General features: G+C 54.5%; 3 protein-coding genes across 8 annotated transcripts in view; all 3 read right to left on the bottom strand.

Annotated features, from left to right (window-relative positions):
• Positions 1–176: 176 nt before the first annotated feature.
• Positions 177–10,966, bottom strand: IFFO1 (intermediate filament family orphan 1). Of its 6 annotated transcripts, none has more exons than XM_074157432.1 (10): positions 10,266–10,966; positions 4,956–5,016; positions 4,774–4,869; positions 4,378–4,518; positions 3,916–3,924; positions 3,273–3,457; positions 2,676–2,802; positions 1,870–1,959; positions 1,547–1,677; positions 177–951 (listed from the first exon to the last, which is right to left on the bottom strand). In XM_074157432.1, exons 1-10 carry the CDS (start codon positions 10,964–10,966, stop codon positions 849–851), a joined length of 1,644 nt encoding a protein of 547 aa, XP_074013533.1. In that variant the 3' UTR covers positions 177–848. The 6 variants fall into 6 exon arrangements, with proteins under 6 accessions (XP_074013533.1, XP_074013550.1, XP_074013558.1 ...); XM_074157449.1 differs by having other exon boundaries at positions 3,273–3,433; XM_074157457.1 differs by having other exon boundaries at positions 1,870–1,962; positions 2,682–2,802; positions 3,273–3,433.
• A 9,219-nt stretch (positions 10,967–20,185) lies between these two features.
• Positions 20,186–27,018, bottom strand: NOP2 (NOP2 nucleolar protein). Its single transcript, XM_074157367.1, has 16 exons — positions 25,942–27,018; positions 25,813–25,858; positions 25,647–25,729; positions 24,556–24,821; positions 24,218–24,261; positions 23,879–24,054; positions 22,865–23,064; positions 22,671–22,760; positions 22,500–22,587; positions 22,263–22,403; positions 21,931–22,070; positions 21,574–21,663; positions 21,164–21,286; positions 20,985–21,082; positions 20,757–20,887; positions 20,186–20,649 (listed from the first exon to the last, which is right to left on the bottom strand). Exons 1-16 carry the CDS (start codon positions 26,156–26,158, stop codon positions 20,396–20,398), a joined length of 2,187 nt encoding a protein of 728 aa, XP_074013468.1. The 5' UTR covers positions 26,159–27,018; the 3' UTR covers positions 20,186–20,395.
• CHD4 (chromodomain helicase DNA binding protein 4) overlaps positions 26,410–27,157 on the bottom strand; it is a 22,401-nt gene continuing 21,653 nt past the window's right edge. The window contains exon 40 of the mRNA XM_074157320.1: positions 26,410–27,151. Coding sequence (XP_074013421.1) covers positions 27,134–27,151 — 18 coding nt within the window. The 3' untranslated portion in view covers positions 26,410–27,133. The remainder of the gene's footprint in view (positions 27,152–27,157) is intronic.

Genomic DNA, 27,157 nt, shown 5'->3' with positions numbered 1-27,157 from the left:
AGTGACTCCCAGAACAGGGATCTCACCACTGTCCCATCTGCCAGCCCCATCTGGCACATCCACGGGACGAGACTGTCCCATTGACGTGGGCTTGGGGTTCCAGCAGAGGACACCCCCTCACCTCGAGTCACACGGCGCCCGCGGCAGCAGAGGGAGAGCCCACACCCAGCGAAGCTGTAGAAAAGGAAACTGTCCCATTTAATGACCCCTCGCCCCCGTAACACAGACGTGAGCGCGCTGCCGACAAGCGGCAAAGCAAAGTGCACGGTGAGCGGGACTCGGCCCCCACCCCAGAGGAGGCCAGGGGGGGCTCGGGGTGCCTGGCGTGGCATGGGGACCAGCCGGGCACCCGGCCAGCAGCAAGGACAGCGAGGGAGCCCCGGGCTCGGTCCAGTTGGCACCAGTGTCAAGTCCAGTTTGCAAGGAGGTACGGCTCTTCTTCGGCTCTGTGCAGTGCGGGGAGGGCAGGGGGCAGGTCAAGCGTACCAGGACGGAGGTTGGAGGAGGTGGGTCTGGGGGGACCCAGGGACAGGTCCCGGAGAACGCCACCATGGCCGATTTGGAGCCTCTCTGCCCCAACCACGGTTTAACCAAAGCAGGGGAAGGGAATAGAGAAGGGGCTGGAGGCTGAGCGCCCTGGCGAGGGCCCTCGGGTCTATCTAGCTATTCCCATTTGCAAGATATCCGGTGGTGGTGGGGTGCGGGATCTGCCAAGCACCCCAAAACAGGAGTGAGCCTGGGCGACAGATGTTTACCAGCGGCTCCACGTCCCTGACAGTCTCTCCCAGGAGCGGCTCAGGCACCCCCATTGCCAGGAAGGGGGTCCAAGAGAGCGGGGTCTCCCCTCATTATCTGATGGAAGCGTCGCTGGGAGGGTCGCGGTCAGACTCTTCGCTCTCCTCGTTCGGGGCTGACTCACTGTTGGAGGCCGGGGTGAAGGCAGGAGACTTTCTGCAGAGAATATTAAAGGGCAGCGGTCACAGCCCCATCGAGGAGGAGGGAAAGGCCCCAGTTTGGTGTAGGCAGGGGGCAGCAGAGCAAAGAGGAGAGAAGCTGAAGTGCCCCTCTCGCTCCCCTGGGGCACGTGCGGGTCCATGGGAATCCCTAGGTGTTGGGAAGGATGTCCCAGAGGACACCAGCTGAGAGGTCCAGAGCATGAAGCAGGGCTGGGGGAGATGCCAGAGGAGTCTGCCCAGAGCGGGACTCTGCCAAGGCATTTGAGGCTAGGGGTCAATGAAAGCCCACCACAAAGGTCCCCAGCCTGGAGCCACTCTGGCTCCACATGCCTGTGGGGACTTATACAATGCCCCTGCTTCACCTGTCAAAAATCATTCCGGTGTGCAGCTCACCTTCTGCAGAGGTGGCACCGTGACCTGTGTGGAGGCTGATCACCAGGAGCCCAACAGCCTCTGGGAACTGCCCTCTCTCCATGCCACACCAGGGCAGGGCAGGAGCACTACCCTGTGCTTCAGCTCCCACTCACCACCGCCCTGGCTCCAGTCCATGCCCAGGGCACAGGTATCCCAGCCCTCCCGCTCAACCTCACCTGTCCCCAGACTGGGTGATGAGCCGCCGGCAAGTCTCCATCTGCACGTCCAAGCCTCGCTTCATGCTGCACATTTCCATGTACTCGTGCAGGTGCCGGTTCATGTCGTTCTTGGCCGTGGCCAGCTCCAGCTGCACAAGGGAAACAGTGCTTAGATCAGCCCAAGGCTCGGTGTGGTGCAAGGCAGGGAGCACGGCCGGACCTGAGACTGCCGCCCCCCCAGTATCAACTACCTGCACCAGCATGGTATCTTCCGTCCCCAGGGACCCACTCCCCCATTTCACCCCCTTCCATGCCATGTCCTCCCCACTTCCTCCTCCCACCTCTATTTGGTCGATGGTTTCCTGGTACTCCTTCTCACGGCTCTTGAACAGCGACTCCGTGTCCTTGATCACCTTCTCCAGGCTGTCATCCTGCTGTTGGGGAGAGCACATGGCATATTTAAGGGAAAGAGATGTCCAACATGGGGAACCAAAGGCAAGAGAGAGAGAAATCAGAGAAAGAACTGGCAGCACCGGGAAAAGAGGAAGAAACATAAGCAGTGTAGTCTGAGTGATAAATAAGGCACAAGTCAGTCCTTCCAACACGGGGTAGAGAGACCCAGGACTCACCCCACTGGGCAGCGAGCATGTCAGCCCAGAACAAGCCCAGCAATGCACAGAAGCTTTGGAGAGTGCAGACTGTCCCCAAGTGCAGCACATCCCCAAGGGACTGATAAGGGCCAAAGACGCAGAATGGCAGGGGCTTTGGCCATTGAGGCCTCTGGGCAGTGTTGCTGCACAGCAGGCAGGTGGGCTGGAAAGCCCAAGCAAGGGACCACCAGAGCCCAGCCCAGCCAGAGGAGGTCTTCTCTTCTGGGAGGGCTGCAGCTGGAAAAGGCACCTCTCCACATGTGTGCGGGCTGTGCCCTCCTCATGCCTTTCAGGCTGGAGGACCTTGGTCTGTCTAACAAGGAGACCTTTGCAAGGATGTAGTAACATATTTACATAGGGGTGGCTGGAGGGAAGCATCTGTACGGGTCTGCAAGGGATGGAGAAGCTGAAGTCTGGTCGTTGAGGAAGCATCTTCCCAGGCTCCCAGGCTGAGTGTCCCAACCCAGGGCTGGATCCCCGAGGGGACCTGACACCACCTTTACCTCCCCCTGCACCTCTGCGGCTGCAATGGCGTATCCGGAGAAGTCCTCCCAGAGGAGCAGCGTTTCTTCTGTCTCCTCCCACGTCAGGCTGTCACAGTCATCCTCAAAGTCATATTCCCTCCTGGGGGCAAGGGAATATCAGCATATCACCACCCAGCAGGAAAATCTGGCAGGTAGGGGGCTGTGCCAGCGCCGAAAGCCTTGCCCTGCTTGCAGCGGGGCTGCAGCTTTTGGAGGTTTGGCCAGGGTGAGCTCAAGTGTGCCCAAATCCAACAGCTGGTGGGGAAGGGGCTGGGCTTTACAGCCAGGAGCCCCAGCAAATTCAGACAGCGGCTCCCAAAAAGCAGAAAGGGGAGCTGGACCAGCTCCCACCTACAGCACAGGGGGGCTCGGGCATCCCAGGAGGGCAGTCCCACCGTGCCACAGATCCCAGGGTGTAAGCACCCTGCAGCAGCAGCTCCCATCTCGCCCTCCCCTGGGAAGGAGAGCCACAGCCCGCCCCTGCCCTCCCCATCCCGGGCACTGGCAGGGAGCCTGGTGCCGGAGCCTTGCTCGACGCCGGCGGCAGAGGTGCGGAGCAGCCGCACTCACAACTGGTTCAGCATCCTCTGCATTTCCTCATTGATACTCATGGCTGTGGTCTCGTCCTCCTCTTCCTCTTCAGGTTTTCGGGAGGCATCGCTCTCCGACAGCGAGGTGTCTTCATCGCTGACCTGCTTCCGCTCCCGCTTCCGCCCCACCGAGGCTGGGACCTTAACGGGAGACAAGTGCAGAGACTACAGAAACGAGGCCGGGTCCGAGGTCGGGAGCAGGTAGTTGGGAGGAGATGGAGGGGAAAGGAACGGTGGAGGGACAGAAAGGCGGGGAAAAGAGAGAAAGAGAGAAAGAAAGGAAGAAAGGAAGGAAGAAAAGCGAGAGAGAAAGAGAGAGATGGGCTCATTATGATCAGGTTAAAGATGGTGCAATGGATAAAACATGGTCTTAGCATTTTCTAAAATTAAAACTAAGCAACTAAAGATGGAATCTGTGAATCTGATGAGAAAAAACAATGTGGTTTTACTGCAGAAAAACTCAAATCGCCCACCACCCCAGTCCAGAGACAGGGAAACACAGCGACAGAAACAGGAAAAAAGAGACAGAGTCTGAAAAAGGTGAAATATGTCAATATTTACAGTCCGACCTTATTTATAGAAAGTTTAAAATTTATACACTTTCTCAACTGAATGGAACTAACCAGTTGCTTCTGTGGGGACAAAGAGAGCGAGACAGAAAGGCAGTGACATCCAGAAAGAGAAGAGAGACAGAGACAGAGAAAAGAGACAGAGAGAAGATGACGGAGAGGGGAAGGGGAAGGAGAGAGATGGAATTAGAGACAGACACTCAAGCAACTTGTCTCCCTCCTGCAGCTGCTCCCCTACCACTGCGGGGTCCCCGGGCCCAACACAACAGATCAGCGAGAGGTTGAGGGGACTCTCAACACCCAAAGCAACATCTGGAGCTTTCCACCTCCTCTCCATGCCCTTTTGCCTGGTCTTCTCAAGAGAGAGACGGAGAGCAAGGGACCGCAAGGAGCAAGGGTGAGGGTGACCAAGCGTCTCCCCTAGCAAGGGGCTGGTGTTGTCTCTTCTACCTCCTTCGGGAACTCTCCTCCCCAGAGCCAGCAGCTGAGCCTGGGGCAGCAGCAGGCGCTTCTCACCTGAAACATCTTGATCATGTCCTCGCAGTTCCGCTGCTGCGCCACGTCGCACAGCTTGGCAGTGATGTCGATGCGTCGGCAGATGTCCATGTCCACCTTCATGGCCTTCTCCTGAATCTTGGTGTCCAGCTCTGTGATGTTCTGAACCCACGGTGCCAAAGGAGGGGGACAAAGAAGGAGGATTAGGCAAGGCAAATGGCAACCAGAGCCCCCACATTCCCTCCTGTGCTGCAGGGCTGCATCTGCATCCACACTTTACTCACTGCACCCTAGACCAACCCTGATAGATCACCTCTGTGCTGGACATGCCCTGCCAAGGAACAGCAGTTCCTTTCTTTGCAGCCCCACCACTCAGTAGGACACTGCTACCAGGTCAGAGAGGGGTTAGGGACTCACATTGCTCATCAGTCCCTTGAAGACAACAAGCTCTGCCTTGAGCTGCTCCACCTTCATGGCCAGCTCCTCCTGGCAGGCTTCAGCCTCCTGGGCTTCCTGCCCCGGGAAGAGGAAAACAGGCAAATCAGTGTCAGTGCGGGGCAGCTGGGGTGCAGGGAAAGTCGGGGGACAGTGATGCTCACCTCCTGCAGCTCAGTCACTCGGTCCTGGAGCTGGACACGCACTGTGTACTCCTCTTCCCATCTAGGGAGACAAACACACTGGTCAGATCCCACCGGCCTTGCCTCGCCGGCTGCTGGAGAGGAGGGAGCAGCAGCTGCTCACCCCAAAGCTATCCAAGAGGGGGTGATGACGGCACCGGGGTGGGAAGGAGAACATGCCAAGGAATGCATCACTGCTTGTTTCCAGACAAAGGCAGCTGCCAAACGCTCATCGGCTGCCCCCCCGCCCCCCAGCCACAAACCCTGCCCCACCACGCTCCCCGCCGCCCTTGCCACGGGCTGGGTGACGGCTGCCTGCTCTGCAATGGGGGGAGCTGGGGACACCAACCGCAGGCTCCGGGCAGCAGCTGCCTTGCACGCCCTGCCACACTGGGGCTGGTCCACAGCCCAATGCAGCCCACCAGCCTCTCCATCCACCCCCAACCTCCTTGGATCACATTAGGTTCAGCTCTGTCCTGCTCTGAAGCTCCAACACTCAATAACGAGCTCGCATATGTTGCAGAGTTGCCTCCATATGTGTCACAACCACGCTACGTGCTGACCATGTTAGGGCATGAGTGGCCATGATGTGCATCAACATGGGGCCAGACTCTTTTCAGTGGTGCCCAGGGACAGGACAAAGAACAACAGGCACAAACTGGAACACAGGAAGTTCCATCTCAACATAAGGAAAAACTTCTTTACTTTGAGGGTGGCAGAGCGCTGGAACAGACTGCTCAGAGAGGTTGTGGAGTCTCCTGCTCTGGAGATACTTAAAACCCACCTGGATGCATTCCTGACCAGCCTGCTCTAGGTGAACCTGCTTTGGCAGGGGGGTGGACTAGATGATGTCCAAAGGTCTCTTCCAACCCCTTCCATTCTGCGATTCTGCTGCCTGTACCAATGCCGAGGACTGCCCTGTGCCAGGCTGCGCTACCCAGGCATGGGCAGAAGTTCCCTTGGCTGTACTGCTGTGTAACAAGTTGGATTAAAAAACCCCTTGTTTTGTCCTGCAAGGAAGCAGGAGGGATCATTGCGATTTATGCCAGGTTGGACAGTGGGTACTGTATCAGGCTCTGCAGCTGTGCAAAAGGCTGAGCTGCAAGGTGCCCGGCCTTGCTATACAAAGACACGTCACCTAGCAATTATTATATTATATTTCACTGCCATGAGATCATCATCTTGGGCCACGCTGCGGTGTTGGCCCAGTCCACAGTCTGCTGGGAGGCCACCAGGCTGTACCGCTCTTTGCTAAGTGAGTATCCCATATTGCAGATGGGTTGGCACGCACTGCGGTGCGGCACGGGGCAGGGCTGCTGCATTCTTACCCGGCTCCTGGCTCTTCTGGGAGAGCCAGATTTCTCTGAGAAAGCGGTATTTCTCTGGGAAAGCAACCAGAGCTGGGCCCTGCCTGGTGCTGTGATCTCCGGTTTCTATTTAATGCTTGCAAGCAACAACACAGGCGCTGTGACCCTGCACGAGGACGTGAAAAAATCTCTCGCTTACTCACACCAAGTTTGAAAAACGAATTCCAAAGTCTAGGAGACCAGAAGGCACATGAAAAGCCCTCACACTTGTTATTGCAGGGTGTCAAGACAATGTGATGACGTGGGAGAGTCCTGGCTTATGAATTTCTAGGCTCTTAATGTTGGCAACACTTTGCCTTACTCAAAACAAGGAGAAAATGTGCAGTCCTCGTGTTGGTGTTGGCTCCATCCCGCAGCTACAGAAGGGGAGTCAAAGGGGGTTCCCATCCCTTTGAGGGAAGAAGGAGATGAAGAGAGAGGGAAGGAGAAAGTTAAAAGGTAGAATTGCCCTTATATGGGAACTGTTCAAACAAGGCCTCCCTCCCCGAGGAGAAAAACGCCTTCCACCGTAAGAAAAAATTTTCAGCATCTTTCTCGGCGTGGCGTGTCCTCTCTTTTTCAGTCCCCGCCTCCCTCCGGGTCTCTACATAGCCCGGACTTACTGGGGAAGGAAAGCATAGCTGCAAATCCTTGGAAGAATTAATTTCACGCTGATGCTACGGAAGAAGAGGGCAGATCAGATAAACGCTGATTTTAAGGCAGGAGGCCACAGGGATTCGCCCCGCAAGCGATGAATCTGCACGCCCATCCGTTAGGAACCCCTCTCCCGCTCGCCTCCTGCCTGGCTCCTTCTTCCCGGCTCCCTCCTGCAATGCACCACTCCTAATAATAACCTGCCTGCAGCACGGCACCCGCTGCCAGGTCGCTGCCGGCTGGAAGCAAGGCTGCCCCACACAACCCCACGCACGCCAAGGCTGCCCCACACAACCCCACGCACGCCAAGGGGAGAAAGGCTTCCTTCCTGCTCCTGCCCGAAGCCTGAAACGCAGGAGAAGGCAGAGAGCGAGGGCAGGAGGGTCCCAGCAGCAGACAGACCCAGTTATCTCCTTGCTGGCTACAGGGCAGCCCTCCCAAAGCTGGGGAGGTGACAAGGTGCAGTGCTGTCCCTACAGACCTCCCCCCTCCCCGCAGCGTGTCCCCTCAAGAAGTTCACTTAGCAAAATAAACAACCCCCCGTATCTCTAAAACTCCTGTTTACTGCAAAAGGCATCGGGGTGCCTTACCCTACACTACACACTGGTGCTGCGGGGCACCCTTCGGGCTGCTCAGGGATTACAAGTTTCCCTCTTTCGCCATGTTTGAGCTTCACCTTAACGGTGAATGCCCTGCGGCCTGGTGTGCGGCCTTGGGGGGGAAATTACAACAACAAAATACCTTCTTTCGGCCTTTCAGTCTATAAAGGAGGCTCATAAGAAAGATGAAGAGAGACTTTTTACCAGGGCCTGCAGGGACAGGACAAGGAGCCACAGGCTTAAACTGAAAGAGGGTAGATTTAGATTGGACATAAGGACAAATTTTTTTTATGATGAGGGTGGTAAGACACTGGAGCAGGTTGCCCAGAGAAGTTGTGGATACCCCATCATTGGAAGTGTTCAAGGTCAGGGCTTTGAGCAACCTGATCTAGCGAAACTCCACGGCAGGGAGTTGGACTACATGACCCTTAAAGGTTCCTTCCAGTCCAAACCATTCTGTGACTCCCACAACACTACTCACCCCACACCTCCAGAGTTACCTTCACAGCATCCAAGACAAAAAACTACCTGGAAAAATGGATGTAGCAGACAGCAAGAATCTGACGAGGCTCTCAGATCCCCAGCGCTCGGTGGGTCTGTACCCTACTCACAGGCACCCTTCGCCCCTCTCCAGGCCACCTAGCCTCAGTCTGCTCCTCCGAGCCGCTATCCTGCTGCTGCATCTCTTCTCATCCCTCCCCACTGCTCCCACAGCCCTTCTAGATCCCAGACTTGAATTTCAGGCCCTGAAGAAATCCAGAGAGAAGCTCCTCCTACTGCACTGCTCCGAGTGCTGTGGGGTGCACGGTGGCAACGATGCCTTGAAGAAAGTTCAAGCTCAAGCACCCAAAGCCATGGGTCAGAGAACCGGGAAGTCCTGTGTTAACACAGTCTCTTCCCTCTGCCCCCAAGCAGGTGGCAAAGGGATGACACTGGCTGCACTTGTCCCCATGGCAGATCAGAGCCCGCCATGGCAGGGAGGTCTCTGCTCCCAGGGGATGTTGGTGTCAGCCCTCAGCATGGGGAAGGGTGTGGAAATGGGATCCTCCTGGCCCGTTCCCCTCTTTGGGACCCGGCTGCACCCGTCAGAAAGTTCCCGGTGCTGGAAAGGGTCTGGGGGTGGGGTCTGCTTTCCCCCAGCTCCTGGTAACACAGTCCAAAAATAGATCCCAACAACAACATTGGCCCGCAGCAGCCCATGGTGCCCCCCCTGCCTGCCCCCAGCGTCCCTGCTCCCTCCGTCACCCCCCTGCAGCCTTCCCCAAAGCCCATGTGCCAGAGCGGGACAACCCTGAAAAGCTCTCCTTTCTCCCAAAGTTTCAGCAGCACCAACAAACCCAACTTGGTCCCCTCCAGCTGACACGCTTCGAGCAGGTGAGGTTCGAGCCCTCTGGGCAAAAAAGGTGGCTCCAGCTCCCCGCTGTCTGATCTGAAAACGCAAGGCAAGGAAAGCTGCCCGGCCCTGGAGAAGGAGCCCAACCAACCCCCCTGGCCTAATAATAAAAGGCTTTATGTACAGGCAGCAACCAGTGGGAAAGAAGAGGTGCCAACTCTCTCTTCCCACACGTCCGGCTCGATGCCTTCAGAGCATCCGACGGGCAAATCTGCTCAGCCAAAGCCTTATAAAGCCAAAAACATAAGGTGTCATCTTGGATCTCCAGCCTTGATCTTGACACTGGAGCCCACAGCCGTGAAGAACATCAGGTCAGGGGCACAGCTCCCGCGGGCAGCATGCCCCATTTTGCTCCTTCGGGCACGCAACTGTTTACTTTCTAAAGTGCTCCTAAAACATCATAAAGTTACTTTTCTTCCACAAAATAAATCAGTCGCTCGGGTGGTGTCAGTCGCCAGTGATAGCCTCGCTCTGCCCCGCGCCCTGACCCAGTGACGCCAGCCCCGCTGCCTGATCTCATCCTACGTGTGGATCCGGGAGCGGCCTCGGAAACTGGCCTGAAACAAAAGTGCCGCCGACACGAGGCGAGAGCAGCGGCCGCCCCATACGGGAAAGAAGAACTGGCCAAGAGATTAGCTTTGCATTCTGCTTTGCCCTTCTCCCAGGCACGTGCCAAGCCACAGCTATTTTGGGTGGGGAGGAAAGCCCCCGAGGAGTGGGGTGTTCCCACACAGCTCGCTGCTGCTGAGGCGCTGGCTGGGAGAGAGCTGGGGAGGGAAAAGGCCCAGGGGAGCCAGCAGCACCGTCGAGGGGCTTCTCGGCACCTTCCTTCATAGCCAGAGAGTTTTCCTCCTTCCAGCAGCCTTTTCCCACCCAAACCCGCTCACTGCTGCACGTTCACCTTCCTCACCTACTTTCCAGCTGCTCCTCCTTCCCAAGTGCTTCCAGATCCCCTCCCCTTTAAAACACCAGCTCCCGGAGTCATGTTATTTCTTCCCTGCTTGGAAAGGCATTTCTAGCCTCTCGCACTGGGTTGATAAGATGGAAAAAGGCGCAGGGGAGCATCCCGAGAGAGTTCAAGCACCAGGAGGCGAGTGAGGAGACCCAGGCATAGGCGGATGCTTTCAGGGGTCCACGTTTTTGCCTTAGAACCACATCTCACGCTGCCTGGACCTGGTGCTCCCAGCAAGTCAGGCGAGGGCTCCCTCTTCCCCCTGGCGCGGCCGGGCAGAGCCCTGCAGCCACCCCGGCGATGGCTGTAGTCCCTCGGGGGACCCTCGCTCCCGCCGCCCCTTCTCACCTGCGCTTGTACTCGTCCCGCTCCCTCTTCACCTTGGCCAGCACGTTGTAGAGGGCCCGGATCTCCGGGGTGATGGTGTCGATCTGGACCCCCACCCCGTCCGGGTGGACCCAGGAGACCCCCGGTCCTTGCACCAGGGTGGTCTCCGGTCCCGGCCCCAGCCGCCGGGCTTGCGAGAAGGACCAGATGGTGCCGGGCATGAAGCGGGAGGCGGCCGGGAAGGGAGGCGGCGGCTGGGTGGGGGCGCCGGGACGGCAGCCGGGGGAACCCAGCGCCCGGGACGGCCCCAGCCCCAACCCCAGCCCCAGCCCCAGGGTACGGATGGGGCCGACGAAGCCGGTCTGCACCGCCTGGTCGCGGCGCGGGGGTCCGCGGCCCCGGCCGCCCCCCCCTTCCTCCAGCGCCTGCTGCAGCTGCTTCTCCAGCTGCCGGTTGCGCCGCTCCAGCTCATGGACCTTGGCCAGGAAGCAGCGGAACCGCAGGTTCAGCGTCTTCAGGACGCTGATGTTGGAGCCCAGGTCGTTGCGGAGGGCCATGGCGGCGGGCGGCGCGGGGAAGGGGCCGGCGGGCGGCGGGGCGGCCAGCTCCCCCCCGAGGGGCTCGACGGGGCGCGGAGGCGCCGGCGGCGGCGGGTCGGGGCCCGGCAGCCCCTGCTGCTCCTGCGGCAGGAGGAAGAGGTTGGGGCCGAAGAGCGGGTTCATGGCGGCGGCGGTGGGACGGGGAGCGGGGGGGAGCCCCGGCCGCCGGCGCCAATCAGGGGCCCGGCGGGGGCGGGATGCGCCGGGGCGGGGGGCTGCGCCCGGCCGGCCCCGGCGGCGGGGGTGCGGCTTCCGCTGCGGCGGGGATGCGGCGGCGGCGGCGGGGAGGGAGAGACACTCCCCCCCCCCCCCGCCCGCCCGCCCGGCCCCGCGCCCCGCCGGCCGGCCCCGAGCAGAGGAGGGGACAAGGAACAAACAGGAGGGGACAAGGCGGAAACCTCCCTTCCCTCTCCCGTCCCCCCGCCCCTCGCTCCGGGAGCGGGAGGGGGGCGGCTGGGTTTCCCCGCGCCCCGCTCCGGCGGGTTTCGGGGCTCCCCCAGGCAAAGGGATGGGGTGCGGGCGGTCCGGAGGTACTCCGGCCGCAGCCCCCGGCGGGCAGGGTGCGGCCGCCGCGCCGGTAGCCCCGGGGAGGGTCCTCTCTCCCGCATCGCGGGCTGAAGTCCCGCCGGGCACCGATTCCCGTTATCTCATCAACCCAGCAGAGCCTTTAGTGCTTTTTTTTTTTTTTTTTTTTAATACCCTTTAGTGCTTTCGCTGGCGCCGCCACCTTTGAAAGCGGCGTAACGTCCCCTCTGCGCCCCCCCGAAGCCCCCGCCGTTATCCTCACTTGAGGCCCCCCGCCTCCAAAGGCAGCCCCTGCCCCTGCTCCATCGGCAGCCCGCCCACGGAGAGCTGCCGCCCGGCAATGGCGAGCCAGAGGGCAGAGGAGGTTGTGTGGAGGCAGCCAGCCTCTCAGATATCACGCTGGGCTTGTGACTGGCTTTTCGCCTTCATTGTTCACAAAGCGGCATCGGGCCTTATTTCCTGCCCCCTGTTTTAGCCTTCCTTAGGTCTTTTCCTACAGTCCCCCAAAACCCCGACCTCAACCCCCGGGCAACGCTGCCAAAAGGACTGGCGCGGTCCCTTACCCCCGTTATCTGGTGGGATGAGACTGCGCACAAATTGATCAATACATAAACAGTTACGGGCGTGGACACCTGTGTTACCTTGCTGTCTGTGTGCTCATGGCCACCTTCCGCTTGCACAAACCAGCCTCCGAGATCTCAGCTGAGCCATTAGCAAGGGCTGAGTGTGCAACAGGTTTGAATGAAAGGCGATGCCCAGCACCGCACCACATTGAACTCTGTCTGCAACAGGAGGTGGGCAGGCACCAGTTGGGTGCTGTGCTGCAGCCCTTCCCTTGGGATCTGGCTCCGTCCACGCTTCCAGAAACTTCCCGGACCCACTGAGGGTGGCCAGCTTCGCTAGTCTTGACTAGGAATCTGCCTATTGCATTTTCCCTGCTGCTTCTCCTCCAGACCTACAGGGTTCCTCCATCCTTCCCACTCTTCTGCCTTCCTTGCCTGGGAGCAGACTTAATCAAATTTGTTCCTCTCTGTTGCCTTGCTGTGTCCATCATCAGTTTTCTCCTGTGATCTGCCTGTCTCCCCTGTCCTGCCCGCAACTCTGGGCTCCCCACAGCAGCCCCCATTTGCATTTATAACACCTCCTCTCCCATCAGCAACCTGGCTGCATTCTCCCTGGCACACCCACGACTGTTAGAAGTCATAACTGGATTTCAGTCCCTTCCATATGTGCTTAGGGTGGGAAATGAAGTGAGCTTTCCTCTGTCACCTCCTTTTTAGCATTTTCCTTCTTCTATCTTCTTTTCCTTCCCTTGCTCTGCCTCTGACCAGAGAGGCTGAGCCATGGCAAGCAGCACTTTTGTCAAGGGAGAGGAAGGCAGGAAGGCTTTCCTCAAGTGCTTAGGAGATCCCTGTCTTCCAAAAACCCTCAGCTGCAACAGCATGAGCAGCTGGTAGGGAGCCACACGCCCAGCAGCAATACTACCAAATAAACAGGCAGGGAAAAGGGAAGGACAGATGGACAAGAGGGATCCCGGTCAAGAAGCTTGTTTTGAAGCAGCGGTGGCAGCTTCTGCTTGGAGACCTCCCAGCACATGCCCTGGAAACCATCACCGACTCTGAGATCTCAGCTGAGCCTGCTGCCACATCCCTTCACCACCACAGCCTGCCTGCATGCACAGCAACACACGTTTTCTGCCAGCATCCTTCCCTCCTCGCATACCCCTAATTTTAACCCCCCCATACCTGCCAGCCTGTTCACAACCCCTGCAGCCAGCAAGGACCGCAGGCACAAGCAACACCACAAACCCTGGAGCAAGCGCTTTCCTAAGCTCTGCTTCTGTCCTGCTGGGGAAAGCTAGCAAGCAGAGCTGATTAATGAAACGCCAGTGGAGGAAGGCATCGCCATCCATCAGGGAAAGCTTTTTCACCGTGAGGCCAGCGCAGTCACTGGAGCAGGTGGCGGGATCTCCAGCCTTGGTGGTTCTCAGGGCTCAGCTACGCCAAGCCACAGCGATGTGACCTAGTGCTGGGACAGTCCTGCTTACAGCAGGGGGCTGGGCTACAGACCTCCAGTGCCTCTTCCCATCAACATACCTGCCGTCTCCTGGACAGGACAGGGCAGTGTGGAGCCTCCTTTTTTTCCTAGCTTCCCTTACTTGGGATACTTGCTGGGATAAAGGATATCTCCTGACACAGAAGATGGCTGGGGCAAAGGGCCAACATCTTCTAGTAACTCCCGAGGAAGCCCAGAGCCTAGAAACAATCCTTTCTACCCAGGGGACCACAATGCTCCTCCTCTAGGCCCTTGGCTTCAACCTCACCCCAGCACAACTGCTCTTCCTCCTCCTCATCTTCCCTTCTTGGTTCAGCAAAACCCCTGACACTTCTCCAGACCCTCCCATAGCTCCTGCCCTGAGTTTATCAGCTCAGGCTCAGCAGCGGCGCCGCTGGACCCCTCCCCTGCTGACGTGCAGAGCTGCTCACGACACCTCACAACAGCTCTTAAAATTGTACCTGTAGCCAATGTAAAACCAGACACCAACTCACAAGCGTGCTGGTATTTATCTTACTTCCACAGATTTTTGAGACCGAGAAAGAAGCGCTGCATTTTCCGACCCTGTGCAGAACACACAGCGTGAATTTCTGTAGCTCGAGTCAGGTACTCGTGTGGGACTGCGTCTCTAGTTGCTGACAGCATGGTAAAAATAGATTGAGCCTCTACCCTTACCCTTTATAGGCAAATCAATGTAGATTCCCCAGGCGGCTAACCACCTATTCAAATCACGCGTCTTGCCTCTCGTTTGAATTTACCTAGCTCTAACATCCATTACCAATTTGAGATGCTCCCCCTCTCCCAGGTCACAGAACCTCTTACTAGCTAACGCATCCTCCTTGCGAAGGTGCTTCGTAGGTGAAACCTCTTCTAATTAGCTTCACAGCTGTCCTCGAGGCTCTTTTTTTTTAAGGTGTAGGTCACATTAGTGTGTGTATACCCCAATTCTCTGCCCTCCTTCCGAGTACCCCAGTGTTACCTTCTCCCTTGCACCACCCTGCTGGACCATTTCACTGTGAACTCCCCAAGCCTTCCAACTTCCAGGATGCTCCACTAAAACCGACCGCTAAAATTGCTTCTGTCCACAACCAGAGGCAGGTGCTGCAACGAACACATAACTTTTGGGCACCTTGCTGCCTAGCAAAGCCGGCAGAGCCCAGAGTTAGCCGCCTAGATTTGGGTGTGAATGGGGAGAAATTGGCACAGTGGAGAAGCTGCCAACAGAAGCTGGGTGATCACCACACTAACCAACACACAGAAATGTCCCTTTCTAACAGCAAAGGGCAGAAGGGATTTTCTTTAAAAAAAAGATCCCAAAACACCAGTCCAGGAGGGAGTTTTGTAGCCACGTCTTGCATGAGAAGGCAGTTCTAGGTACTACAGCCAAGAGGCAGGGTCCTAACTGACCTTACTCTTCCCAGCAATTCCCCATTGACTACAGCAGGCAGGTAGGACTTGCAGACATCCTCTTCAGGGGCTCTCCACATCCTCCCTAGCAGGGATGGACAGCTTGGGGGGGGGTGGGGGGGGTGGAAAAACCTACTGATGTGAATGTGGTCATTTGTGGATTCAGTCCCTACAAAAATGTATGTATCTATGGGGTTATGTGCAGCAGAGCACGTGCCCGAGGATCTAAATTTTATGCCCAGGTCCCCAAGAGGTGCAGTGCAGGATTTCAGTCCCTTCCTCTGGATACAGCCTGACACGAGACAACGCAACCGCAGGCTGCCGACCCAGCACGGAACGGACATTACAGCGTATGACATCACTGGAATTAGTGACTGATCCGCATTGCTGTTGGAGTCTCTTCTCTTTCCATGGTGCACTGTTGTCCCCAGAAGCCTTCCGTTTCCTTCTTCTGCAGCACTCTACCTCTCCCTCCCGGTTTGCAGAGGTGAGCTGGCAGCACTCCAGAGCCTGGCAGGCCTTAATTGCACCCTGATAAGGCTTCTCCGATAAACTCCTTCCTCTCCGTTTGGGGAGAAGGGTTGGAAGAATCCCCACCGAACTCAAGATCTTACCAGGTGCGTGATATTTCTCCCACTGCGCCGGCAGTCACTAACACAGAACCTCACCTCTTCCATGCACCAGGTTTGTTTTGCACCCTTCTGGCCTTGTTTAGCCTAAATAACTTTACAGCACGTGGCAACTCTCTTGCAGAACTGCTTACCTTCCTTTTTTTTTTTTTTTTTTTTCTTCTTTCTCCAAGTCATTAAATGCCACCCCAGTAATGTTTTTGCACAGCACGGTGGAACAGATATCATGACACATTACACTGACTTCCCTCAGCCAGCTTTTAATTTATGATGGTGTTTTTTTACTCCTCACATCTGTTTTCAACCCTTGTTTTGCCTCAATTCTTGCTTTGTTCTGCCTCAGCTTTTGCGAGCCACGTTACCAGCAGCTTTCAGATATCCAAATAAATTAAAGGAAGGTACTGAAAGATCATAGAATCATAGAATCATCCAGGTTGGAAGAGACACTTGGGATCATCAAGTCCAACCATCTACCCTACACTACAAAGTTCTCCCCTATATCATATCCCCCAACACCACATCTAAACATCTCTTAAACACATCCAGGGATGGTGACTCAACCACCTCCCTGGGCAGCCTATTCCAATGTCCGACCACTCTTTCTGTGAAAAATTCTTTCCTAATGTTCAGTCTAAACCTACCCTGCTGGAGTTTGAAGCCATTCCCTCTTGTTCTGTCACTAATTACCTGTGCGAAGAGACCAGCACCAACCTCTCTACAGTGTCCTTTCAAGTAGTTGTAGAGAGTGATGAGGTCTCCCCTCAGCCTCCTCTTCCTCATACTAAACAGTCCCAGCTCCTTCAACCACTCTTCATATGATTTGTTTTCCAGGCCCTTCACCAGCTTCGTTGCCCTCCTCTGCACTCGCTCCAGCACCTCGATACCTCTCTTGTATTGAGGTGCCCAAAACTGGACACAATACTCGAGGTGTGGCCTCACCAGTGCTGAGTACAGGGGCACAATCACCTCCCTACTTCTGCTGGTCACGCTATTTCTAATACAAGCCAGGATGCCGTTGGCTTTCTTGGCCACCTGGGCACACTGCCGGCTCATATTCAGCCGCTTGTCAATTAGAACCCCCAGGTCTCTTTCTTCCAGGTAGCTTTCCAGCCACACTTCCCCAAGCCTGATCTTGACTACTTCCCCAAGATGATCCAGTAGTCACATTTTCCAAAAAATCTCAGCTTTCAGGTAACAAAAGATTCCCAGAATAAGAAGGCAGCTGTACACATAAGTCTAGCATGACCAGCAGCCTGGTACCAGAACACGGTGGTGGCAGAGGGAAGCCACCAGCCTTCACCCCCAGCTGCCACATTCCCAATACTGCCTCTGAAGCTCGATGGCAGCATTTCAACATTATCTCTCTGAGCAGTGATAACTGCAACGGCTGAAATAAAGAGCAGAAGGGGAACGAAACACCAAAGAGAGCTGAAAGTTTCCTCTGTCTCTCCCCAGCTATAATGACAGGCAAGCAAAGCCAGTGGAACGATGCTCGGTAAGAGAGGGAAGTTCTGTTGATGTGGTTAAAGCAGCATCTATTCCCGGTTTTCAGAGGGGACAGACATAATTTGGAGGTCCACTAGAAAACAGATGGTTACATTGAGATCCCAACCAAGAACTTTCTATCCCCACCACTGGGGTTATGAAGGGAAACTGGTTAAAAAACTGAGACTATACACTAGCCGTGGAACCTCAATAGGTGGCAGCAGCAAAGTGGGACAGGTCAGCATTGCTCCCGAAAGGACAGGCTCATGGTTTGCCAGAGGTAGAAGCCCCTCCAGGTACAAGTCACCCTAGAGCTGAAAGATTACCACACAGCTCCAGTTTTGAGATTTATCCTAAAAATCTTGCATTTCATCACTCCTGAGGGAACCTGCTAGGACTGGAAAAGAAGTCAGGCTGAAGGAGCAGAGGCAGGGCCCTGCCTACCTGGAAGCTGGTGATGCCACAAGCAACACAAGCCTTGTACAGCAAGGACCCAGCTGAGGGAAACAACGGGCTAGGCAAAGCTCAGGATTCGCTTTGGGAGCACTAAGGGGCAGACGCAGCAGTGGGACACCACCTCTCAGGGACCCAAAGCTGCTAAGCTGGGTCAGACCGATGGTCCATCCAAGCCCATGAATTGGTTTCCAGCACAAGATGAGGACAGAGGGGTCAGTGACCAGGGCAAGTGAGCAGCAGTCCCTCCTCACAGCGCTCTTCCAGCCTCTAGCAGTTCATGGCTCGTGGATCTTCTCAGCCAGTTGTGTTTACCAGCCCTTACAAAAAACATTCTCCCCTCATGCATAGAGCTGGGTTTTCAACCCGTGTAAGCTTCTGGTACCCACCGTACCCTGCAGAAAGGAGTTTCACAGCTACCTACACCTTTGGGGCATTGGATGGCTCCTAGGGTTTTGGAGTTTTCAGTTTTATTGGAAAAGAGCAAGCAATTGTTCCCCTTTCATCTTCTCTATGCCACTAACAATTTCACACACCGTTATATCACTTCTTTCCCCCCCGGTCTCTTTTCCAAGCTTAAAGAAGCCTAGACTCTAGCTGTTCCTCTTACAGAAACCATTCCATAACTCCAAATGTATTTGTTCTCCTTGAACGTTTCCCGGTTTTACAACCCCTATTCAGGTGGAGGATGCTAGAAACACAGTATTGAAGAAGTGCATGCCCTATCTGTTTTATTCCGGGAGGTAATAACCTTCTCCATTTTGCTGTCTAATAATTCCTTTCCTAACAGCACCTAGCGTTTATTTATTTTTTTCTGAAAGACCCCAGAAAACTTCTCTCAGGTCCTGTGTGTCAGGCACTCCAGAGGTCTTACCACACAAGCCTGAAGTCAGACGGACGCATTCAGAGATTCCTCCCTGCCGTAACTCACTGGGAAGCGTGGGGAAAAAGTAATTTTGAGGTGCAGGAATATTTGGTTAATGGCTATTCAACAGAAAACGACAGCCACCCACCCATGCTCAAAAAAACCCAAACAACAAAACCCACCCAAAACAACAACCCAGAGTTATAATAAATAAAACAGAAAAATACATAAGCCCTAAAAAGCAGAAGATAACAGAGGCTGTTAACGAAGACCAGGACTCCTGAGACAGTGACAGATCGAACCATTACAGGAACCACTTGAGTGCAACCTTGAAGAGCTTCAGCCAGAAACTTCACAAGCGGTAAGAAAGCAAAATTATGGTGGTCTTTATGGGCAAGATGGGACGTTTGAGAAGAATTGTGGGACTGTGTCAAGCTTATTATGCAACGTTTTAAGGAAGATTACGGGAGCAAAACTTACTATGGGATGTTTACGGGAAGGACTGAAGGTGGGGAAAGGGAGACATCAAGGCTAGATCAGGCAGAAATGAGCATGAGAAAGCGGAGAGGAGAAATAAATAAGGGGCCAGTCACGCAGAAACTGGCTGCTGGTCAGCGTGCTTGTCTGGCTGAGCCCTGCAGCTGATTAATACGAGGCCAGGACAGATGGTGGTAAACTAATCCTAGCTGTTTCCTCTGCATGCGTGCACATTTGTGATCTGCAAGCATCTGCAAGCAGGACTAGCCCCTAAGTAGGTTAAGAGGTCCGAGAGCCACATACCGGACAGATCACAAGTACGAGGACCAGCTACCACAGATCCAGGAAGGAGCATGCACGTGATCCACTAGCACGCTCTAGGTTTGATGGGCCACCAAGTGAGGAGAGGATCAGGCCTTTTTTGCTGTGTGAGTTTTGCAAGCGCTGCTTGAGTTTTCCTGGGCACCCACCGCAGCACTTTTCTCCGTTTTCTGCTCATTGGTCTGCATCAGGTTCCATCCATAGCGTGGGTGGAGGAATTTCTGCAGTATAGTATGTCTGTAGGAGTTTCTGGCATTCACACTCAGCTTGCCACTTGCTGAACCTGGTAACACGGGAAAGCAGCAGCCTCACACATAGCTGACCAGGACACAAAGCAATCCCTAGATCCTACACTCCACTGCGTTCGGCTGCCCTTGACACCGAGCACAGGAATAGCACATCAAGTTCTCCCACGAACCCAAAGCTTGGCGAGGAAAACAAATCAAGGCAAAGCCTCACGTGAGCTGAGCTAGGAGGACAATTACAGGTGCAAGAGTTACGCCTCAAGTCTGTTACACACCCAACTCCACACACACTGGGGTGGAACAGAAGCCAGAGAGCCCACTGTCTCTAGAAATTATTCACTAGAAAGCAGAACCAAAGAAGAGAGTATTAATTCACACCGACAAGGGAAAGGGATCTTGGCTGATGTTTAAATACAAACAGCCCAGACCACCGCTTGTTATGTCTCAAGGAGAAGCAACCACATCTACGTGAACAAAAAGGCAAAAAGAACAAACGTGACTGTGCAGCTCCAGGACCAGCAGCAATCCCTGCTGCAGTCAGTCTGGGAGGCCAAGAACAAGGGTGAAACGGGGACAATCACAAGTGACCTAGATTAGCACACAGTCACAACAGGGAACTAAGGACCAGCAGAGGACCACTAGCCTAGGAGTTCTAGCCCTGCCCTGACAAAACACTGCTGACAGGCACCACACAATACAACCTTCATCCAGGCAGCGAGGACTTCAGCTCCCGCTGCTTCTTCACAAACATCCATGCTGCAGAGAGCAAGAACAGACAGCAGAAATGCCAGAGCATCAGATGGGCGTGGAAGGGGTTTCTGTTGCAGAGGAGTAAGGGGACACGGCAGAATTCTTTGTTCAAGGGAAAAGGACAAGACTTGAGCAAGACTATAAAACTTTTAATGGGTTGGTGCATCAGTCCTTGATGCAGAGGGAAAGGAGCAAAAGGGGCTACAGCTGTCCCAGGCGCTCAGCGCTGCAGAGATTATCTGCACAGAGCAGGAAAGACACAGCGGTACATGCACTGCTGCAGCAGCCCCCGGCCTTTGCTCTCTGAGGAGGGAACCTATACCTGGAAAAGCAGTTCTTCTCACTGTCCATTCATTTTCACTTTATGCTTCTTCCTGGTAGGGACTTGAGAACGCATCACTTTGGGAGAAGGCCGGCCAGCCTTCAAGGGTCTTCTCTGTGCCTGCAGCAAACGTTTCTTCTTCAAAATGGGCTGTGGTGGCTTCTCCTCTTTGTCAACTTTTGATCCCTCAAGTTTCTTCTTTTTTGGCTGGGGCTCCATGATGATCCCAGTGACAGCGGACGGAGTTGCTGCTTCCACAGCAGGTTCTTCATCTGAAAGGAGAGAGAAGGGTGCTGTAAGAACCCACACGGCTTCTGTAGGGGAAGCAGCTTGTGAGAGCAGGCCCGGGCAGCTCAGCAGAGCTCCAGTACTAGGTTACCTTTCTGGGCCTGGGGGATGGCATTGGAGAATTTCTTGAGCTTGGCAATGAAGAACCCATCCATATTGTGCGTGTGGGGATAGAAACGCCGTGCAGACTTGAGGGAGGGGTGGAAGCGACGGTCTTTGAACCTGGAAGAGGAAGTACGGTGAGAAGTGATAGAACACCTCTGCTCCAACCTGGCCACCAAGGAGCAGTCACCTGTGCAGCTTGTGACCTGGCACGCACCTGGTGAAGCCTTCCTTGCCAAAGTCCAGGCCTGTGGCCACCAAACGAACGTTGCGTTTCTTCAGGGCGTAATCCACAACCCACTCATTCTCCTCCACCTGCCAGAGACTAAGCATTAGGATCCAAAGCTCAGCAGTCTCCTGAGTAGATGACCCCAGCAGAGTGTGGAAGGGACTTACCATGATGGAGCAAGTGCAGTAGACAATGTAGCCCCCTGTCTCTGAGGCAGCATTGACTGAATCTATAGCGCTGAGAAGTAGTTCCTTCTGCAGGTGAGCACAGCGCAGGATGTCTTTCTCATCCTGAAAGAGAAAGATAGGTTAGGATGCCAGAGGAATAGGGAAGCACCCCAGGCCTCTATTGCAGATGGAGGGATGACAGGAGAGCAAAGCACACGTGACATAGAAGATTCTGGAATCTTCTGCAGAACTCAAAAAAACCAGCTCTGGTACAACACACAGAATAGGGAAGAGGAGGAAAAATCAATATCCCTATTGCAGGCATCTCTCAAGAACAAAGCTGCCCTGAAGTCCCTCCTTTCAGGATTCATAACTTCAGTCCCCAACTTGTGTCCACAGTGATCACTCACCTTGTTGGTTTTGACAGCAGGATCCTTGGAAATGACGCCTGTTCCACTACATGGAGCATCAAGCAAGACACGGTCGAACCCTCCAAGCACCTACAGACAGATGTACATTTGAAATTACGCTCACAGGTAGGGACTCAGAACAAGACCAAGACTAAAAGGGGAACCAGAAGAAAGGCAGGAAAGATCCCTCACTCCTTCTGCCCACCTTCCCGGCTCCATATCGAATAACAGACACACTCCCCAGCAGCTTTGCTCATCCTGTTGTGACAAGTGGCTTTGGAGCACACAGCTTTACTAAAGGAACAGCACAGCAGCTCTAGGCATGGTAAGGACACCCCAAAGCAGGCAGGAACATACCTTGGGGAACTGGCGTCCATCGCAGTTACTCACTACAGCATTGGTGACTCCCAGCCGATGCAAGTTCCCTACCACGCTACGTAGCCGTTCAGCATTGCTGTCATTGGCCAAGATCATACCTGTGTTCTTCATAAGCTGAGCTGCCAAGAGGGCAAAACACATCAGCAAGGGGCTGAAAACCTCCTGCACTTTTGCCTGCAGGGACAGCCACCCTGTTCCTTTCCCTGAGTTTAATCCCCCTCTGTTTCCCCCTTTCTGTATAGGCCAGTGGAAACTCATCACTTCACAGAGCATCCCTCCCAAGCCTCCCACCCAAGGCTGCAAGGTGATACCTATGTAGCTGGTCTTGCCTCCTGGGGCACAGCACATATCCAGGATGCGTTCATTCTCCTGCGGAGCCAGAGCCATGACAGGGAGGAGACTTGAGGCTCCTTGCAGCATGTAGTGCCCAGCCAGATACTCAGGGGTGGCACCTGGGCAGGGAAGGCAGAACAAAAGGAGATTACACGTGAAAGAAAGGGAGCCAAGAGCGGGTCAGCTCAGCCCTATGACAGGAAGGGTGACCTCACCGATGGGCACAGAGGAGTCATAAATAACAAGTCCTGTTTTCGACCACTTCCCCAAGGGGTCGAGATTCACGCCACGGTTGATCAGAGCCTGCAAGACAAGGAGATGGGACTGAGACACAGCCCTGTGTGACAGGCAGCGAGCGCAGCAGACAACCACAGGTTTCTGCTCACCTGCGCCAGGTCCCGTCGCCGTGTCTTGAGTGTGTTGGTACGAATGGTCACAGGGCGGGGAACCTCATTGGCTTCCAGGAAGTTTATCAGCTGGATGAAAGAAGGGAGAGAGAATAGAGATTAAAAACAATGACCCAGGGAGGCAGCCAAATCCTCATCAATCAGCAAAAGACACAGGCAGGGCAGGATCCTACTTCAGGGAGTGGGAAGATGTCCATGAGCTTCGTGAGCAAGAAGTCACTGTAGGAATAGTAGGCAGCCATGTCCTGGCGCAACACTGCGAGGTACTCCTGTCGTGTGCGACCTTCCTCCCGCTTCACCACAAAGTCCTGCAGCACTTCCATGTTGCCCTTGATGCGCTGGTGAATGATGTGCAGGTCAGGCGGCTCAGCAGGTAGAATGGCCATTAAGGAATCACAAACAGCCAAGAAACATGCACACTGTCTCTTTACAAGCACAGTCGGTCATGCAGGACTCCTGCATCACAACCACAGCTACACCAGAAAGGCCTTCTTGCAATGCGCTTTCATCAGAGCTCAGCAAAGGGGATATTCAAAGGATGGAACTGGATGAAAAAGCTCACAAGGCAAAAACTACAAGGTATTTAAAAAATTTGGTTAATTACTTTAGATAAACAGAAAAAAACGCCACAAAACTAGGAAAGAGAAGACAACAAAAAAGACTTTTAATACCAAAAACATTACCTGTAGCAGAAAGGAAACTGGAAGTTCCCCAAAGGCAACTAAGGGGCACAGGTGAGAATGAGAAGAGGTGAGTGAGGCAGGACTAAAGTGTACCGGCAGGCAGGAAATAAAAATCACTAAATCCCAAGAGCAAGCACTTTGGATGCTGGAACTGCTGTCATCAGAGGCTCTAGAAATGGGTTAGATGAAAGCCTGCCAGGAAAATCCGGGTACGGAGAAATGAAGTACGTGATAAGATATCCACGTGCATTTAGAACTAGAAAGGAAATTGGGGCAGGCTCCAAGCTCCATACAGGGCGTAACAGATTTCTTGACTGTGCTGTACAGAAGCGCAGCATTGTATACCATCTATTAGGGCAGCTCATCTAAAAATACCTTGTCAAGCACAAAACACTCTAGCTAAGCAACACTCGTGATAAAGTCCAAACGAAGCTCTTTGGTTGTATCCAAGCCCCATGCTGCTACATGCATATAACTTATGGATGTCACAGATAAAAAGGATATCCTCTCTCTCTATCTGTTCATTAGTTGGCAGTTTAAATTGCTCGTCTATATCCAAGTTGAGCTGCAGATCTGTGCTGTCTTCCTCCTTCTGTCCCATTTTCTGCCTGCTTGCTTTCTCTACTGCCTCCTCCTCTTCCTCCTCTTCCTCTTCACTGTCATCTTCACTGAGACCTCCCCTAAGGACAAAGAACAGGACAGATGTTTTACACAAGAACAGTATCACACAGGCACTTGATAACTACCATTTCTTAGATGGCAGAAAGGACAGAAGAAGGAACAACAGGCTCCTCATCTAACCACGAAAGCCTCTGTGAACTGGCGATGTTCTCAAATCCTCACCTGTCAGACTTCTGCTTCAGGGCAGCTTTTTCAATAGGCAGCAACTAAACAGAAATAGAAGATTAGTGAAACAATATCTCCAGGTGACCCCCTACTTCCCACCATCTGTGAAATTTATCTATTCTTTTTAAAAAGGACAACAAACAAAAACATCAAATGTTATGCTGGGATCAGTTATTAAACTTGAAATTGTTCTCGTGAAAGGAAGAAGGAAAAAGCTCTCCGCCACCTCACCATCCACCCACCAGTAAAGTCACTCTTTTTTTTCTAGGCTTGATGGGTCCTTTTAGCCAGCAAAGTCAAGTATTTCTTGCGTAATTAACAGCAAAAGCTCCTACCTCTTCTTCCTCTGATGATGAGGCACCATAATCGTCCACCATCTCATCACTGCTCCCATCCTCCTCCTCTTCCATCTCCCAGCTGCCCTCTTCCACCTCACCATCGCTGGATAACTCCACGTTGTTTCCTTTAGACGGGATTTTCTTGGCTTTGGCCGGAGCCAGCCATTTTGAATTGCTATCACTGAAACCAGGCCGGCCACGAGGGGTTTGTCCTGCTGCCTTTATGGCATGTTTCTCCTTCTGTGAGGGTACCTGCTCTTTAACTGCAGGCAGAAGAGGCAGTTAAAAGTTAGACATTATTCTCAAAAGTAGCTGCCCTGTCTTTTTTAGTTGTTATACAAAAGCGGCCTTCATCCTAGTCCTGAGCTACCTGTCCAAGAGAAGGGACTGCTTGCACTCCACGTGTTTTCTCAATTGTAAACAAGGGTATGTTCTCAGCTCTCCCACAATGAAAATTTAAAGAGATCTAACTGGAATTACCAAAGAAAAACACCGCTACAGAATTCTTATGGCATTTGCTCTGATGCATTATAGAATCATAGAATTATCTAGATTGGAAGGGACCTAGATCATCTAGTCCAACCATCAACCTAACTCTGATAAAAACCATCACTAAACCATGTCTCTAAGCACTATGTCTACCCGTCTTTTAAAAATCTCCAGGGATGGTGCCTCAACCACTTCCCTCGGCAGCCCATTCCAAAGCATTACAGTACTCTCTTTCCCAAATGTTTGCCTATCCTTCCTCCTTCCTGCTGTGACAGCTTCCTAGGACGTACAGGACGTAATGCAGCCAGCTTAAAAGCCTCAGCTACCCAACCTGCCTGCAATAACCTCGCTGCAAACGGAGGAGTAAGTCAGAAGCGGCTTTAATGCGTGGAAGAGAGACCTTTCACTGGTTTGTCCTCCAGACAGCGCTGCCGCCTGGCACGGCAGGGACCAGAAATCTGGACAAATTCGTTTAAAATAACGAAATTCCACCTGTCCCGTACTACAGAAAAAGAGGCTGGAGCCAGGAGGCAGCGGGGCGCCCCGGGAGGGCTGCAGGGCAGGGGGGCTGGCAGCCCCTCACCCTGCCCAGCACTCACCTGCCGGCTCCCGCCCTCCTCCTCCGCCGAGCGGCCTCCTCCCCGCCGGGGCGCTGCCCGCTCCCAGTCGCCTCTTCGCAGCCCTGGACGAGGAGGGGAAGCGGAGGTCAGCCCCGGTCCGCTCGCCCCGGGCCCCCCCCGCCCCGCCCCGCCGGTCCGCCCTTACCTCTTCCGGCCGTGACTGGAAAGTTTCTTCTTGCCGGTCTCCGGCTCTGAGGAGAGACACGCGGCGGTCCGTCACTCAGCCCACACTGGCGGCACCAGGCCGGGCCGGTGTGGGCCGGGGAGGACTTACCTGGCGGCAAGAAGCGGGCCAGCTCCACCTCGGCCCCCCGCTGCTTGCGGGCCTTGCGCCCGGGGCCGCGCTTCTCCTTCTTGGTGGGGTCTAGCTTCCGCCCCATGGCGCCGCGACACCCACCGCCGCCACCGGGCCCGCCGCCGCACGTGCAGGCCGCACCGCGCCGCCCCGGCGCATGCGCCCGGCGTCGGCTCCGCCCCCACCCCTCGCCCATTGGCTAGTGCCGGCGCTCCCGCTCGCTGAGTGGCTCGGCCGGCACTACGTCAAGCGCCACTGGGCGGGGCCGGGGCCCAGCGCGGCGCCCCCGGCCGCCGGGGGTTGGGAGGGGTGACGCCTTCCTCCCGGTAGGGCTGGGGGCTCCAGCCTGGGTGACAGGCTCAGGGGGTAAACGCAGAGGCGGGTAGCACAGAAAGGGGTTAATGGGTGTGGGAGGAGGAAGCAAAAATAGAGAGGCACAGGACATCTCCAAAACCTGTTTTTATACATCCCAAAAAGCTGCTTTTTTACAGAAAAAAGGGCATCGTGAGCAGGGCCTTAGGAATATGGTCACACACCAGGGGAAGTCAATGTACTTACCACAGAGCAAAAGTAACAGAGGCAACAAAATAAAATACAAGGAAACTTTATTTTTCAGTTTTACCAAGGTTTTGCTCTGTTTTTTTAACTTTTTTTTTGTTTGTTTGTTTTGTTTTTGTCTTCAAGCTGTTTATTAGTGGACAAGTCCGGTCAGTTTTTGTATTAAAAAGGATCTTGATGGAGGTAGCTTTGTCTCTGTCCTGGCTTTTGCTTGGTCTCACTTGCACACTCGTCTCAGTAAACAAACTCAAAATAAAATTAAAAAACAAAAAAAAAAAAAAGGAAAAAAAAAAAACAAAACTGAAATTCCAGGCGGAGGCAGCGAGCAATGCAGCCAGGCTCTCCGTGTAACAGACATGGCGCTGCGGCCTCCAGTCACTATGTACAGAGTCCATCATACATCCCCCTCTCTCCTAAGCACACTCCTCGCTCCGACGGGCTGGCTGCAGGGGAAGGATTTCCTTCTCCTCCCGCGGAGCAGCACCAGCAGCTTCCATGGAGGGAAACAGCACCCGGTCAGGAATGTCAGGCAGAGGGGTAGAGTGTGGAAGGGTGGGGTGGGGTGGGGGTCACTTCAGCTTGGCCGAAAGGTCAACGGCACTGGGCCAGGGGCTCACTGCTGCTGGGCAACCTGCAG

This window comes from Numenius arquata, chromosome 1, assembly GCF_964106895.1.
Source record: "Numenius arquata chromosome 1, bNumArq3.hap1.1, whole genome shotgun sequence".
In the NCBI taxonomy this organism is placed as follows: Eukaryota; Metazoa; Chordata; class Aves; order Charadriiformes; family Scolopacidae; genus Numenius; species Numenius arquata.
The sequence above is the reverse complement of the archived record's forward strand: the minus strand, read 5'-3'. Positions and strand labels throughout refer to the sequence as shown.